The sequence below is a fragment of the Ochlerotatus camptorhynchus genome, unplaced genomic scaffold, assembly GCF_037179485.1.
Source record: "Ochlerotatus camptorhynchus isolate MF236.1 unplaced genomic scaffold, CSIRO-AGI_Acam_v1.1 ptg000526l, whole genome shotgun sequence".
NCBI lineage: Eukaryota > Metazoa > Arthropoda > Insecta > Diptera > Culicidae > Ochlerotatus > Ochlerotatus camptorhynchus.
The window spans coordinates 63,018-81,213 of NW_027041010.1; the positions used below are offsets into that span (position 1 = coordinate 63,018).

The window sequence follows — 18,196 nt, forward strand, 5'->3', positions numbered from 1 at the left end:
ATGAACTTATATTAAACTTTCAACAAGACGTTAGCAGCAGAATTTGAAGTTAAGTTGCTTTCATTTAAAAAGTCTTGGCTGCATAATGAAAGCACAATATGATATCAGACTTCTGGCGCAACAGTTGAAATCAAAATTAGTTTTCCTTATGATAGGAACTGCAAACTTTAATATCGATTTGCTTGCATTTTGTTAACCGATTTTGCTCGGGTAGTTATATAGTATCTACCATGAACATATTTTTCATAGAATCTGTAAGGTTCTACATCGATTGTTTGGAGATCAGCTTGCATGCATTCCTACTACAAATCTTTAAATGCCATATTATGCTGTGAAGGACATAAAGACCTTAAATATTTTTGATTTTGTCAGAAAATGCAACAGGGTCAAAATTTGTTCAAAATTGCTCCATTTTTGATTATGTAGAAATAATTGATGATTTTGAGGTGGCATCACGAGTGATAATTTTAATTTTAGTTTATTTACGCGGTGATGATGTTGGTTCACTCGCAACTATTTTTGAAAAATTAAGTGTTTTCGAACGAAAGTGTACCAAAAGTGCTTCTGAACGTGTTTCGCAGTTGGGTATGGTGAAATTCGTGCATTCCCGGTTGATTGTGGAAATCCGTATCACAAAATTGCTCACCGATTCCTTTTTTATGCCGTTCAATAACGACGGGTGTGCTTTCGCGAGAGTGACGTTTATTGGATCCATTTATTTGCACAGGTGTGTGTTGTTTTTTTTTTGTAACTAGCGTAAGTGTGCCTGCGATTTGCAAGACTGGACGGGCGGTAGCTGGTGGCCGTGAATGGTTCCTGGGGAAAGCACTAGATGCGACCCTCCTCCCAGATGACCATGGCAATACAGGAAGTATTACAACAATTGCTATTAGATATTTAGCAAACAGTGACAGATAGCGGACATGAAGAACCAGTGGAGGTGCCGGGCAAAGGTGTTAGTCCTAGACAAATGGTAAGTTACAAATTCGCTGTTGTCGTTGTCGTAGGCGCCATCATAGTCGCTGTCGTAATCGCCTTCGTAGTCGTAGGCAGTACCGTTAGTATATTTAAAATTAACCATCAACCGCTGAAAATATGAATTATCGCGTATTTCTGTTGTTCATTACATGCCAAGTGAAATTCGAGAACGTAATTTAATTTGAATAGCTTGTTTAACCAGGTCCTAAACAATCGTCACGTTGGTGATAGCTTGTTATGATTGCCTGAACCATGCGTAAAGAGAAAATCGAAACATTGAACGTCGCGTGAAAGTGGATCTTAATGAAGACATACGTACGTACTTTTTCGTAGCTTTTAGTTTTAGGATTTCAAAGATCGTCGGTTGTAGTGGCTTGCTTACTGAGCAGAAAAACGCGGTCCCAGGTCCTTTCATATTAAAAATGTATGGTTAGATCGCTTGTTTATCGTGTATGTCGTAAAACTTTTCGTTGTCGTCGGTGCCGGGTTTGAATAGTTATAAAAACTTGAGTAACGCTATAATGTGATATGAGGGGCTCGGTGGCCTTAGAGCAACCGGTTTTGCTTACTAAGCAGAACATCATGAGTCTAATCTCAAGCCCATCCACATTCAAGATTCGTCAATCGTTTTATTTGTTAACATGACTACATGGTAATAACAGCAACTCGATGATTAAAAAGGAGCTCGTCTGCCTAGTGGCAAACATTTTTGCTTACTGAGCAGAAGACCGTGGATTCAATCCCAAGCTCCTTCGCGTTATACAATTGTTAGGACATCAATTCAGCTTATCGTTTACCAAAACGAACCCTGCTGCAAACCCAACCCTCTTACCGAACATCCCTGTGATTCCTCGTGGAAGTGCAGAGGACTCCTCGGCTTCCATCAAAGCGAGTGTCACGTCAACACATTCCTACCCATTCCTTTCTTGACCTGCGTTCAGGCGCGGCTGGCGCTGGTATTGCCTAATTCGAGATCACCAGTTTTTACACAAGCATCGTTTATTGGTTCTCTGTGTAATTACAGCTGGTCTGGCAATAACACAGTAGCAACCTTGGCCGTTCAATCATGCTCATCCTCATGCTCATGTAGAAATAATTGATGATTTTGAGACATTTGTTAATAATTGTTGTTTAAGACAGGACATGATGATCCTGATCAAAAGCTTTTTACTTTAAAAACACATTTAAAAGAGGGAATGGCCCCGGAGCAGTGGAAAACATTCATATCTCTCACATCATAGTCAATAGCTCAAATATCATCCCCGGAAAAATCACGAATAACCCAAGACTATGAAGAAAACTATAAACCAAATTATCTTTAAGGTTTTTCAGTTGAGTTTTATTGTTCTACGTCACTAAAGTTGGTATTTAATTGTTGTAATTCATCATCTGGAAACAAACTTCTGCCTGTAAATTTTCGGATACATCACTATATTTTTGGGGATTCTAAAAGACCTTGCCAACAAGTGTCTAAAATATAGAGATATAAGGGAAATGACTCTAATGTTGGCCTATGGATCTAAGATTGGGCCCATCGCTAAAAATCTGCTATATATCAATTTTATATAGATGAACGCCTGATTGAGACGGTACTTATGGATATTTTTGATCGTTATTGAAAATTTAGTCAATTGCTGAATTTATGTATGGGCCCAAATTAGGAGCATTTAGGCCGACGCTAAATCCATTTCCTCTATTTTGCTCGGGCTTTGAAAACATCAAAACTCACTTTTGCCCCACCTCTCATACATACACTCTACATAGCTGAAAATTTTAGTTGTGTCGTTACCAATCAGGGACGTGCACGCTATTTAGAAGGTTCCCAATTTTTGGGTAGAATCCACGCAGATCGGACAAAACTGAACAACTGAGTTACAAGTTCACAAATGGACAACATCGATCGATGTTGTTCATTTGCCAACTTATCACTCCCAACTGAGCAGTTCCACGCCAAATGACGAATCCGAAAAACTCGATCGAAGTATTTTAATGAGAAAAGCATTTTTATTTAAAAAAAAATAACTAATAGAAAATGCAAACTTTTGAAATATTTAAAATTATGGAAACTTGAAAATAAAAAAATAATAGTTGAACAGGAACTTTATGTAAAATATTTTTACTTTTTGCGTACATGCAAAAATTTAAAATATTTGGGCAAAAATTCCTATGTAATTTATGTAATTTAAACACAGGAAATAATTTTTAAGACATTCTAAATAGTTATATAAAAAAAGCTTGTCAATAAGAAATTAAAAAATATGACCAAAAGTTGATGTTTAACGATTTTTATCAATTTTCAAGTGCCCATGGTTTTGAATACTCCTTAAGTTAGCATTTATCAAGAGCTTTATTTTGAAAATAAATTATAAATACTGAAGATACACATTGAGATATTTGGGATTTTAACACTTTTATTCATTTTAACGCGTGTTTATTTTTTCTAAAATATCTTTACTTTTCTAAACAACTTGGTCTCAGACGTCATTTTGATCAGAAGTGACGCTTTAGTACTATAATTTATTAAGAAATGTCAAAGATGCCTTTTATAAAAAAAAGATACAACATCCAAAATGGCAACATTTTTGCATAAATGTAAATGATTGCCCATAACGAAACTGTGCCATTCCGCCGAAGGACGTTTCGCTGAAGAACATTTCACCGAAGGACATTTCGCCGAATGGATCATTTCGCCGAATTTCATGAATCAATATACAATCAAATCATGAATCAATATACAATTACAATTCATTTGGAACGCATTTAAATAACAGATATTCCTATGTAAAGCAACAAAAAAGAACTACTTAAAAGAAGTATTTCTATAAATTAAAAATATTGTTTATTGAAAAAATTCTGAAATCAGTACAACTCGAAAGAACTGCTCATGTGTAAACAAAGGAAGCATTCCTATAAATATTCATTGTTTACAAAAATAACTAAATCAATACAACTGCTCATGTTTAATAGAAGAATGCACGAGGGGCACGCAATACAAAGAACCGGTGTGTCGAAGTTAAAATGCAATCAAAAGTACTTAAAGTAGTTAATGCGTTTTGAAGTAGTACTGACGGTTATTAAAATTATCTATCCTTACTTAATGTAATAAAAAGTATTGATAATGTAATTAATGTACTTTAATTACGAAAAATCAACTGTGGTTTTCTTTGTCGCGTTTGAAAATTTGGAAAAATTTAAAATTAATAATTTATGTGAGATAGTTTGTCTCGTAATTGGAGCACATTTTCCGCGATTCAAAATTCCAGTGATGACCTGTGTTATATTTATACTTGGGTGCTGATCCGGTCAACAACTACCATAGATGGACCTGGATTCGATTGCCCGGTTTACCATTCATTACTTTGCATATTATTGTTACATTCACTCATAACCTAGCTCGGAGCGTTAGGTACGGTATGTCCACGCATCCTTCCACCCTTGAAGATTCACGAAATGCATCGCTGTTTAGATATACCATGCCAGCACTATATTTGACGCGTTCCTAATGATGACGCACTCGTCTATTTTGACAAGATATTTTTTAAAACCTTGTAACAACATCATCCCCCTAGAGCACTGAAACTAATATTTGCAGAAGTAACATTTCAAAAATAATTATTTAAAATAGTCGAACATTATGGAATGCTTCGATTTAGGAACTGCTTCGAATGTGGTGCCTCCACGGTTTATTTGAACTCGAATCCTTTCACAGAATCATCATTGCGGCAAATGCAACGCAGTAGGCTTGGCCGTTTTGATGTTTGTGTCATATCTCAGATATGCTGCAAACATAAATGTTGACAAGAAAAATGATTAGGTCTTATCTAACTGTAATTAATGGACTTAAAAAGCCGTTAATTTTCTACACTGTGTAATTAATGTAATGGAACTAATTTAATAACAGCCGTTTCCTGCAACGAAGTTAAAGATTATAGCTTGAAAAACTCCTAAATAAAAAAAAATTAAAGATTATTGCATGCCCCTACAGGAAGCATTCCTATAAATCAAAAATATCTATTATTTGCAAATTTCTGAAATCAGTACAACTTAAATGAACTCCTCATGTTCAAAAGAAGAAATCAGAACATTTGAATAGCTTTGCAGGTTGAAAAAATCGAACCTTCTTAATCTTTTTTCGAGACTGATTTCAAAATTTACTGAGCTTTGAGAAAAGTTCATTACCGTAGAAAATAGCTTGTTCTTCGACGAAACGTCCTTCAGCAAAATCTCCCGCTCCCGCCCATAACACATAGCTATGCAAAGTTTCATGCAAATCGGAGAAGGTCGAGACTTAAATTTTTATTTTTTTATCCTATTTGGCCTGGAATTGGTCAACTCAGTTTACTTATTTTTGGGTGCGTTCAGTTTCAACGAATGTGGGTGGATTCTACCCAAATTTGGATTGTTTTTTAATAGCGCGAGTGTGTCAATCAATGAGGGACACATACTTAATCGGTTTAACTCGATTAATAGACAAAATGTATGTGTTACTCACTTAATTTAAAGGTTCAGCTAAATCTCATCAATGTTTTCAGGGGCACACATTTCGTCATCGATAAGCCGTGCAGATATAGTCGGTTTCACGCAACAAATAGTAGAAAATTTCACTTTGTTTTTGATTTTTCCTGCAGATTTTATTCCTCAATTCCAATGTTCCACCGCTAGAAGGTGTAAGGTATAGATGTAATACAGTGATATTATTTGATTTGTTTATGCATTTAAACGATAAAACGGTTAAATTTTGAGTTGCGATAGTGTTACAAGAAACCGACGATATGGAAGTTTAACTCGATGTACCTATCATCCACTGAATATCATTGCTCGCAACGTATAGATTGTCAGTTGTGTGCCCAAGAAATGCATATAGTTTGTATTTCAATAGTTTTCCATTAGTTTTCTAATTATGTGCTTTACCTTTGCAGAAACGCATTAGTTTACTTAATAATAGAAGTATCCAACTTAATGGGACTGAGTGGTGTCGGAAGACATTGTTTATAAAATTGTTTTACCACACCCCACACTTAGAAATTACTATTTTTACACGAGACGTAATTCAGCTTTGACACAAACTATAAAAAGTAAACAAACATGTCATGTAAAATTAAGTGTGCTGAAACTGAAACATATGCAACTCGAAAAAAGGTACGTTTGATTGAATTGATTTTCTCGTCCATTTCAACTGATTCTATGTCAAATGGGCCGCTTGCATATGTCGGTCTCAGGGCACTGAAAATCACATGACTATTTCGTAGTGTGCAGTCAAAAATCAACTCTTTCTGACTGCTTCATGAGCTCAGATATTGTGTAGAGCTGTGTTCTGCTTAGCGCTTACCATAGTGTAACAACACACCAGGAAATTGTTTCATAAAATTGAAGCCATGTAAAAATTAATTGCACTACAGCTAGCAGCAGTACACAACTCGTTGTATATAGTTGTTTCGGTAGAGTATAGTGAAACATTTCTGTACCACTCAGATCAACAAAGTCTTGCTACCCAGAATGCTGACGAGTTTGTACCTCTAAAAGTTGGGAATAAGTAAACACCCTTTTCCTCGTGCTATATCAATAGAAAGAAGGGGTTTCCTTTACTGATTGGTACCATCGTGTTCGTCGTCGTCCTCGTACCTACTTGTTGTTGTTGACGAGAGGAATCGCTCCTGGTTGATTGTGCTTCACCTGCACAAGATCGATGGAGCTCTCGGTAAACATCGGAGTGGTTCTGCTGTTGCACTGTGATGATGGTGTAAAATTCAATCCATTTAACAACTAATTCCTTTGTCTGACGGATGGACTTTCCAGAACAAACTCTAGATCGGAGGAACCACCCTGACAAGGATGGTTTGTTCTGTTACTTTGTTTGTTGTTGCACCTGAACGAAAGTGCCCATCAACTTCCGGGCGTGCAGAGGTGAAACCAACCACCCAACCATTGAGCGAGAGTATCGATTTCATCGTTCTTGGTTGAGGCCAACCATCATCGTTGGGGAAGCCAAAACAACTTAATTTTCTTGTTGGGTAAACAGCAATAACCGCAAAACAAAAGAGCGTTTTCTTAAGGGTTCACAGTATTTCCTGCCTGAAGGGATCATAGAGGCATATGGTTTATATTTGAAACGTCAAGTATCGGGCGTTATAAGCTTGCTTATTTTAATTTGTATCTATGAAAACGTTTCACTGCTTTTAAAAGGACAAAGGACAAAGCACGAATAAATGGTAAACAATCTATAATCAAGCACATGCAAAATAATTCATATATCGGGGCCATTTTTTTTAGCAACAACACACAAACATACAAACGCACACTATAAATGTTTTCGAAGCTTAATTTTTGCATATTTCTAGGTTAGATAAATATTGTGACATGACGTGGGAAAAATACATATGAATAGCAACTTTATTAAAAATGTCCGTATATGTCCGTGTTTTCATCCGTTTCGTATTCCATCCCACCAAGCCGTTCCTAGAGAATTGCGGCTAAAGCTTGGCGTTTTCGTGCATGATGCTGTTACGCGACGACGGTACAAGGGATGCTAATTTTGAGGGCAGTGTAGAAAAAGTTGGTTCATGCGGTGGTGGAGCAACACAAAAAAAAAAAAGTCAAGCAATAACGGCCTGGACAACACGTAGCAGAAGGTCAACATAATAAAACATTCGTCCGTACACGCATGACGGACCGTGATGAAAAAATAAAAATAATTAAAACATAAAGAATTATGCATCAGAACGGTGACCCGGGTCGTACCCACAGTAACAGAACATACAAATGTGCGACATTGATGCGAGTGGCATGGCAAAACGAATAATGTGCATGACGTAACATGATTCCTAGTTTGTGGAGACACGCAAAGCACAGACGAGCTTGAACGGAATTTTAAAATTCACACAAAATCTTAACATGTAAATGGCATGTGTGTTGCTACATTCCGACAAAGGATACTCACATGGACCGTTTGTACTGTCTGGCGCTGTGGTGGGTTCAATTCGTGGGAAAAACGGGAGAAAAGTAAATTCGTTTATAATTGCACTGATGACGGACAGGTAATGGAGATGATTTGCTTGTAAGCAGGTGTGATGATTAATATGATTAAGGAAGTCGGAGTAATTCGATATCAAATATATTCAAAAACTGTGTTAATAATGTACATTTTTTTAAAAGTCCGGGAATATATAAGATAAGTTTATTAGCCAAAGAAAATAACTGTTTATTCCAACAACTTCAGCGACATTCAAGACCGCAACTAGATTTAATAATCATAAATTGAATTGAGATTGACAACTTTTTTTCAACAAACAAATTTAATATATCTTATAGGGTAAATTACGGCGTCGGCACGCATTGACTGATTACGCAGCCAAAATTTAAACGGTGATTTCACTACATTATCTCACCAAAACACATCCTTGAATGTATTCAGACGATTGCTTAGTCTTTCAGCTTCAATCTGATTAGATGTGTTTGGCTGAGCAATCGCATTTTGTCAGGTTTTTTCTTAGAATGAAACATACGCACTACAAAATGCGGCTGATTTCGATTTGCCGATAACACGCAGTTCAAATCGAAAGGATACCGAAGAAAAAGAGGTTTCCGACAATAGTCCCACTCAACTGAGAAGAGTGGAGCGTTGTGCACACGGTTTCAATCAGTTTTCCACAATTCAAGATAGAGGAGCAAGCAGCAAATAAATGTAAACACACAAACACGTAAAATGTGTGCGGACGCTGAGAAAATGCTAATAGAAGCACCGAAGCTGCTTAGATTGACGATCGTTAATTCCCCTAATTTGGAAAACTAAAAATCATGAGACTAAGGTTTCCATTTGGTTGTTAACATTTTTGAGTTGGAAATACAGGAAACTCCCGAATAACACGGTTGTCTCCCAACCAATTGAGCTGATTTTCTGCAGGTGATAAATTCTCAAGCAAGACGCAAGTTCTATAATAGTTTAAATAACCTTTATATAACTGGATTTGGTTGTAAAGAAGTTTACTCAACATAATTTCATAAAGTTGTGTTACTTGGGATTATGGGTGATCTTAATCACATTAAAGAAATCAACTCTGGTTGATCGAGGCCAACCGGAACATTATTTGTCCAACCGGAACATTATTTGTTGATACATTGCAGAAAAACTGCAAATCTGTTGTCTATTTATCGGATGCAATGTACCTACATGCTCGGTCTTTACAAAAGTGGTAATAGATTGTTTTTCCTTGATTTATATTCCGTCGATCTTGTTTTCCGTGCTGAGCACCAATGCTACCGACGCCAGGGAGGCAGCTTCCACACCTTAACCCTACCTATGGACCCATTGACTCATGAACTGGAGACCAACCAACGTCTTCCCCGTGATCAGAGATGTTATGCCTCAGAACATTCCGGTAACGTCGCCTGGGATTGAACCCAGGCCTGCTGGGAACGCGCAAAAATTGGTCGACAAAAAAATCGTTTCTTTCAGTCAAAATTCATATCACAAAAATCTTCTTATTTTTCTTATGGTAGTTCAATTCATATATTTAAGGGAAAAAATGTTCGTTTATTCGTTTCACAGTGGTCTCATCGACCTTATTCGCCACCGAACGCCAGTTAAATTTAAACTGCTGCTCGTTTTCCATGGATTTATTAGTTTTTTAAGGTTCCGTTTGACCAAGGCCCAATACCGTTCGATAGGGCGGAGTTCTGGGTTGTTGGGAGGGTTGTGGTCTTTGGGTACCCCAACCACGTTGTTCGCATCGTACCACTCGATTGCCTTTTTTCCCATAGTGGCAGCTCACCAAGTCCGGCCAGAACAGCACAGGTCTATTATGTTGCTTTAGGAATGGTAGCAGCCGCTTTTCCAGGCATTCCTGGACGTAGATCTCTTGATTGATGGTTCCCGTAGTAATGAAAATGCCGCTTTTTAGACCACACGTGCATATGGCCTGCCAGACGAGCTATTTTTTCGGGAACGTCGATAGTTTGATGGTGTTGAAAATTTCAGCCACCTTCCCTTTTCCTGATGCGGTATGAAGCTCCTGTCCCGGAAGCTGCTTGAAATTCGCCTTCACATAAGTTTCGACACAGTCGAACTTAGTGAGCAGATTCGTATACAGCTTTCGGGATCGCTGCTTTGTCGACGTGTTTTGTTTTTAATCTCGGTTCGCCATCTTCACCTTCTTAAACGTCGACAACCCGGCTCGTTTCTTGGCCCGCTGCACAGTAGTATGGGAGACATTGAGCTTGCCAGCGACGTTCCGGATGGAGAGGTTAGGATTCCGCTTGTATTTCACCGCCACCTTCTTTGTCGTCGCTGCCATGTCCGGATTACGATTGCCGCCGCTTCCAGGCCTTCCCGGACGAAATATCCCTTTACGTACAATATGCATCCTTCACAAGCGTCCATAAGCTTTTGCAAGATCTTGCAAAGACTTGTGAGCGATAAAGAGGGATGCGTATGCTTTGGACTGGATTTTTAAGCCTAGAAAATCTTAGAGTCACCCCTAACTTGTTAATCCAAACGTTTAAATTTTCGCCTTTGAAAAAGGTAAAAATGTAAAATTAATTTATATAGGGGAATGTACGTATTCTCGGCAACCTAAGCAGCGACCTTCTTTCTATAGCCTTTTTCTCTAAGGAACGCACACATATGCAGTATTGGTTTGTTTACAATCTTTTGCTGCCAGCTGCTCTAACAATTTCAGTCGAAAGAATTGTCAAAAACTGTTTTGAAACGCTTTTACAAAGCTCCAATCTTCTCTAGTGAGAGCGAGTAAAGGGTGTCCACGATGAAATTGCCACACACAAAATTGATTCGCAAAATTCGAGTTTTCATCCGATTGCCATCAAATTTTCAGGGATTGAGAAATAACTATTAAACTTCATTTTACCATTTTACTCGTATTTTATTTACAGTCCATACGCAAATGCCCGCACCTTGGCCTTAACCCCGGCCATAAGATTCTGCACAACCTGTGAATCAACCGTTTTTTGCATGTAAACCCATACTTTCTTCAGTTCCTCGACTGTCTTCACTACCTTAGGTCGTTTAAGAAGGTGCTGCTTCATAATCGCTCAGTACTTCTCGATGGGGCGGAGCTCCGGAGTGTTGGGAGGGTTGAACATTTTCGGCACGAAATTGACCTTATTGTCCGCATACCACTTCAGCACGTCCTTGGAGTAGTGGCATGAGGCCAAATCCGGCCAGAAGATTGTTGGGACGTTGTGGGCCTTCAGGAGAGGAAGCAGCCGCTTCTGGAGGCACTCTTTTATGTACACCTGTCCGTTCATCGTGTCCTGGGTCACGAAAGGTGCACTCCGCTTCCCGCACGTGCAGATGGCTTGCCAAACCAGGAATTTCTTCGCAAATTTGGACATCTTCTGAGTGCGGACATGCTCCGGAACGCTGAACTTATCCTTGGCCGTGAAAACAGGTTGCCGGGGATCTGTTTGAAGTCGGCCTTCACATATGTTTCGTCGTCCATGATGCAGCATTCAACTTTCGTCAGCATGTTGAGGTACAACTTCCTGGCACGGGTTTTGGCGGACTTGTTCTGCTTCTCGTCGCGATTAGGGGCCTTTTGTACCTTGAACGTTCGAAGCCCAGCCTTAGTTTTGGCCTTCTGGACAAAACTTCGGCTTAGGTGCAGCTTCTTAGCCACATCCCTAATTGAGGCGTTCGGATTTCGGTTGAAGGCCCCAACTACGCGGTTGTGATTTTTGGTGTTGTACGGAATACTTTTTCCTTCACTTCTGTGGTCAACCGATCGGTGGTCAACCGTTCCTCGAACCGCTTAATCACTCACGACACCGTGGAATTCGCGATTCCCAACGTTTTAGCGATGGAACGATGCGAGAGATCCTTGTTCTCGTGATGAATGCGCAAGATTTTATCACGCACGAGCTGTTCTTTCGACTCCATTTCCGCGAGTTTTGATCACAGGACTTTAAAACTTGCAGGATGTAAATAATGCACTATAAACTAAATCCATCCAAATTTTCATTAAATTCTACCCAACGGTTAAAAAGTTAGAGCAATTTCATAGTGTGGCAATTTCATCGTGGACACCCTTTATTGTCGGCAACCAGTTTTTCTTCGGCAACCGTTCCATTTGAACTGCATGTAAATCTGCTGTTCTATTATCGGCAACTCGAAATCAGCTACAATTTGTAGTGCGTGTGTTTCATTTCAAGAAAACCTTGCTAGATTGCTTTTTCTCAGTGGTAAAAATATAATCAAATTGAAGCTGAAAGCATAAAGAATCGTTTGCATGCATTGAGCGAAGTGTTTTCGTGAGAAAATCCAGTGAAAATAGTGTTTCAATTTGTGTTGCCGAAAATAGTCTGTCATGCCGAAGCCGTCATTTCCCCTAGTAAATACCGATAAATACAGATTTTTCAAACCTTTGATACCGATAAGCTTAAAACCCATCTGGCAACGCTGTCTTTTGATGCTTACTAGAAATCCACAGAGGAAAAGATAGGCGGAGAAAACAAAATGCGATTCTGCAGCAGGGTCTTGTACACTGTACCAAAATATAATCCTCTGTTCGAATGAAACCTCAGACCATTCAAATCGAAATCGCTTCTTCGAATGATAGTTGCAACCGAATGACGGTTGTTATGTAACCAGATGATGGTCCTCTCGAATACAGGATGAACATGAAACGAGAAGCGGATGGACCTCAGTTGAAATACTTAATGCTCTCTGTAAAACGATTGTCATGCCAAAATGAAATGCATATGCACAATACAGTACAAACATTTCAAAACAAAGCACATCCGTGAACATAACATAGAGTAAACATGGCTACAAATACCAACTGTAGTCAAAACATAAAAAAAAACTTATACTTCAATTAGCTTCATTGGACATCCATCATCCGAAACAATCCTCGTCGGTAATGGTGAATCGAGAAAAAAATATACAGGTAGCATAACGGGTGACCCACATCAAATTGCATCACGAAAAAAAAACGCTGTAGAAAATTTTGTAGGTATTGTATGTAGGTATTTTCTCTTGAAAATTTGGGTGGAAATTGTTTAGAGTGTATTGTTCTCACTGTATTTTTATCGCTGTCAGTTTTTCGAAAGTTGGAAAAAAATGGCGCGAATTTATTTTGCGCAAGCACCTGGAAAATTCTCAAATGTTTCATCGGGGCATTAGAAAACAACTCGTAATTTTGCAGTCAACTGTGAGTCGTGTGATTAAACGTTACTACGAAACTCTGAGCATCGAACGAAAGGAGAAATGCGGTCAGAATGGATGATCTATTTGTGATCAGGATCACAAGCGTGTCGTGAAAGCGTTTAAGCGGAATCCCAATGCTTCGGCAGGGATGTGGCCAAAAAGTTGAATCTGTCGAAGTCTTTCGTTCAGAGAGCCAAGGACCGGGAGAGACTGCATATGTACAAAGTGCAGAAGGCTCCAAATCGTGACAAACGGCAAAATACGGTGGAAAAGTCACGGGCCCGGCAACTGTACACCCAGATGCTGACGAAGCCTCATTGTCTGATCATGGATGATGAGACTTACGTCAAGGCGGACTTCCAGCAGCTTCCGGGGCTACTGTTCTTCATTCCCTTCCTCTGTTGAAGCAACACGAGGGCCCTACGATCTTCTAGCTGAATCTAGCTGTGTGCCACTATTCAAATGTTGTCATGGAGTGGTACGAAGCCAAGGATTTCCGGGACTCAAACAGCAAAAAGTTTCGTTGGCGAACCAATCATTCAGGAACGTAAAGGTGAAGTTGACCTAGTATCCCCGGTGTGTCAGTATTTCCTGTGAGAATTTTAGCACCGCTTGAGTATCATTCCATCTTTGCTCAAGCGTCTGCAGTCCCAATAATCTGCATCGATCTCCATATTGTGGTAAGTTCAACGAATGTCGACACGGAAGGCGTCGTAGGGCATGTAACAATTTTCTCTGAATTGCTTCGATCCTACCAGTCCAGGTTGAGGGGTACGGGTTGGATTCCAGAATAGATCGCACCATAGTGCAGTACAGAGATCGAAGGCAGAGAGGATCGGTAAATTCGCTGGATATTTTGAACATAAATCCCATCTGTCCCATGTTCCGGGTGCATCAATCAGAAAAAAACTATTCAGCAGCAGTTGTAGAGCATGGCAGTCCTCGATACCTTAAATGATCATGTATACTTAGAAGTCATCAGCGTAAAACACACGGTAGCCAGATGGTAGTACGAGGAAAAGCTCGTTCATGAAGAGTGAAAATAACAAAGGATCCAGGATGCCTTATAGCACACCAGATAAGTTTGAATTTTTTTTTGAAGATTCAAATCCGATGTTAACGGTGCCGTGATCCAAACCAGCTATCAAGATCCGTAGAGACACCAATTAGTCCTAGACGTTTCAGTAATATTCCGTGGTCAACTCTATCGGAAGCTTATTTCAAATCAGTGTATGCGGTGTCGATCTGAGCACCAGCATCAATGTTGCGTTTGCAAAACGAAGCAAACTGGACGATATTTGTAGAGGTTGATCTTTTGGAGTAGAAACCGTGTTGATCCGTAGAAATGTAATTCTTGCAGGAGTCTAAAAGTACATCATTTATTATGATTTCAATAACCTTTAAACAAGCACATAACGAAGTGTAATTCTCGATTTTCTATCGATCCCCTTTTTTAAACACGGTGGGAAAACTACCCTTCCGTAATGATATGTTGGAAAGTGTCATAAGTGGGAAAATCAACTCTTCGCCGCATTATTTTTTTTTCAGGATGCATGACGGTATGCCATCTGGAATGGATACAGAATATTTCAATTTGTTTATTGCGTAATCCACCTGATTCGACGTGATCGTAAAGCTTCTCAGAGAACAGATACCGCTAGATGTATCTCTACAAGCTTCTGTGATTTAACGTGCAGATGACGTTGAATGCCCTTCTAAAGTGAGTGGCAAACAAATTGCACTATTCCGAAGCGGAAATGACGACTTCAATGCCCAGAGACATCTCAACGGGTAACCCATTCTCCTTCCGTTTAGAGTTGACAAATTTCCAAAAATGTCATGGATGTCTGCGTAGATATTCCTGAGTTCGTTTGCAGTAGCGTTTGTACAGATAACGGTTATGCTATTCATGGAGGAAGTTTCCTCTACCAAAAAACGATTTTTGTATTTATCATGGATACAAAAATCGTTTTTTGGTTCATGGCAATTCAATATGAAAATCGAATCGAATTAAAAAAAAATATTTAAAGCATTTGCAAGTCATCCTATTTCTAATTTTTTGTCATCTGAGCGCTGTAAGTTGCACAGCCAATTGTCAAATGAATGTCATCATTTATTTGGCTGACAGTCATATGGATGCACATCAACTGATGACGAATTCAACCATAAGGCAATCATCCGAAATTCGAAAGCATATTGTTAAATTAATGCAGCTATGCGCCTATTCGGCAACACCATCATCTCACAAATTACGCAAAATATGGGCCATTAGCATGATAGCTTCTTACAATCAATACTGCGAAATTATTGGCTTTACAATGTCTCAGCATAAACTAAAACAATATGTTAACTCCATACGGAATCATAACTCATATGAAAAAATAGGAAAGCAGGCACAGCTTCTTTTTTATTCAATTCTTTATTTCTCTTTTCATATTATTAAAACAAAATTGTACTTTTTTTTCCTTTTTAAGAGAAAACACTGTATGTGTATTTTTACTAGTCTACGTCGGTTGACGAAATAAATAAAAAATAAATAAATAAATAAATAAATAAATAAATAAATAAATAAATAAATAAATAAATAAATAAATAAATAAATAAACAAAACTTATACCTGAGAGTCTCCTTAAGAAAAGATGCTAAAAGTCAAAAATACGAACTGTCATCGCGAGCAACTGTACAAGAATACAAAGAGCAGTTTAAGGCAAATTTTCGATTCGAGCTGATCAACACACAAATCAAGACTTTTTTTTTAAATGTTTTGGTTACATAAGAAAGTGCAAAACAGAAAGGCAAACTTTTTCCTAGCACACTGAACAAAGTAAAACAGTAATTACACGCTCAAAACAGAAACCACTGTTAACAGCCTTATTTGCTACACCTAATTTGATTTAAATTTAAAATCATAAATTTTCCCCCTTAGGTGTTTGTTAATACTTGAAATTCATGATCTGGTGATATTTAGCGGCGCCGGTGGTGTAGTGGTAGGTGTGGGAGCTACCTCCCTGGCATCGGTAGCATTGGTGCTCAGCAAAACAAGATCGACGGATAATAAACCATAGAAAAAAGATCTGGTGATCCACAGCCAAAAGTCATCAAGCAATCATTGACAGTTTAAAATAGAATCATACATCTTAACAGAGTTAAGTTCACGTTAAGATTCCTTCGATTTAATGATTTAATCCAGGACTGCGGAATAAAGCCAAGATACATTTGGGTAGCATTTGGGCTTGGAGTTGATGGTGTTTTTACCGGTCGAATATTAAAAATATCACTGGTTTTGACTCCAGATGATTAAACAAAATCTACGACTCCAATCCAACCACTATCTCAGCTCCAATGTCGTAAATCAATCACTTGCCTTTGAGAAAATATAAACCAATACCATAAACCAGTACTAACCCATTTTTCCTACCACTAATTGGAAAACAAGGCTTCCAGGAAATCCTACCGATTTCAAATATTACAACTCGTAAAATAACAGGCATTAACCTCAGTTGAACTAGCCTGTCAGTTTGGGGCCGCACTTATGTTTGATAGTGTCATATACCGCGATGAATCCTCTCAATGGCGTATGCTCAATTATGTTCATAAAACCTAGACCCATAATTCAAGATTAATTATCGGTGGAATTAAATGGCTATTACTTATCCTTCCATCTTTTTTTATATTAAAGGTAGACTTTAAGTGAAATGATGCAGCAAGCGAGAATTCATTTACCGTCTTTGTTTTGATTCATCAACAAAGCCGTAATACAATGCAAACTATATTTGAAAAGCCAATTAGTCAGATTATTCCACAAGATGCCACTTTTAAAACAAACAGATCAGCAACAAAGGAATCTAACGCACCCATAGTGCCAATAACCAAGATCAAGGCTACTGTATAGAGAGAAATCGTTATCTTGGTGCAGCTGAGCGTCTGATTTAAAGCTATACATAGTTGGCATCCAATGACATTCAGCCAAATGGTTTCTTTTATCCTTTGGAAAATATACACATTCCGGATGCAAAAGTACAACCTGAAACCGTAGACAGGTCACATGAGGTTGCAGGTACAGTGGTGGAGTACGGCATGCGGTACGGATAGCCATTGCTGATTTTCAAAGAATGCTTAGCCGAACAATTGTACCTACTATTCCGGTTTGTCCTTCCGTCCGCTCTTCCTCTCGAGCTTCACGAAAGTGCTAGGATAAAACATTTTCTTTTGGATTTTCCCTTGAACACCGTAGACTTCACTTTTTTCCACCTGGGGCACAATGATACCTGCCCCAAGATAGGTAGCAGTGCAAAAGTGAAAACCTCTTTTTTTCGCTCATGGTCACCTAGCAGTGCAAAAGCAGAAATTATATTGTATCATGCGCAAGATATGATTGAAGTTTAAAAAAAAAATTGCACTTTTCTTCTGCCAGACACGGCAATAGAGGGGAAAACTATCAAAGACATTTTCACCAGCTAACAAAGTGAGAATCGCTGCTCATTCAACAGACCGACGACGACCGACTACGACGGTGACGACACTCGGTGTGGATTGAGCGAGCAAAAGAGCTGAACAACGCAAGCACAAGAATATTATTTGCTTCACAGATTTCATAACAATGTCTTATTTTCCGGTTTAGTTTAATTTTCAACAAAACGGAAAATAATAAAATTGTGATGAAAAGAAGAACCGACCGTGAAAGGAATGTAGCTTTCATTTGGAATACCCAGCCTTCCACAGCAGTCAGAGTCAGTGGGGATGTGAACGGAAAAATAATGCCGATTGAAAGAGCTAACGAAAAAGCATTTCTTGCAGCTATGCATGCTTAAATGCAGACTCTGCTGCTTTTATGCTAGTCAAAATTGCCAGCTCGTTGTTATCCACCTTCTTTGTGCAAGTGCTCGTTTTGTATCTAGTTATTCCATTCTTTTTCTCTCCCTCTACTTGGGATTCTGGCGGGTGCAATTCATGAGATTCATTGCCAGTTGGTGCTTGTTTGTGAATTAAAGCCACTAAACAAGTTTTAGTGTTGGGGGTTCTGTTTCGCGATTGTTTTATTTTTGCATATTCTATATC

General features: G+C 38.6%; 1 protein-coding gene across 4 annotated transcripts in view; it reads right to left on the reverse strand.

Annotated features, from left to right (window-relative positions):
• Positions 1–18,196, reverse strand: part of kug (kugelei) — a 375,801-nt gene that overhangs the window by 41,042 nt on the left and 316,563 nt on the right. For 2 of the 4 annotated variants that reach the window (XM_065236079.1, XM_065236077.1), the window contains one exon: positions 7,916–7,939. The exons of the other annotated variants lie outside the window; for them this stretch is intronic. In XM_065236079.1, coding sequence (XP_065092151.1) covers positions 7,916–7,939 — 24 coding nt within the window. The remainder of the gene's footprint in view (positions 1–7,915; positions 7,940–18,196) is intronic. 4 annotated transcript variants of the gene reach the window in all.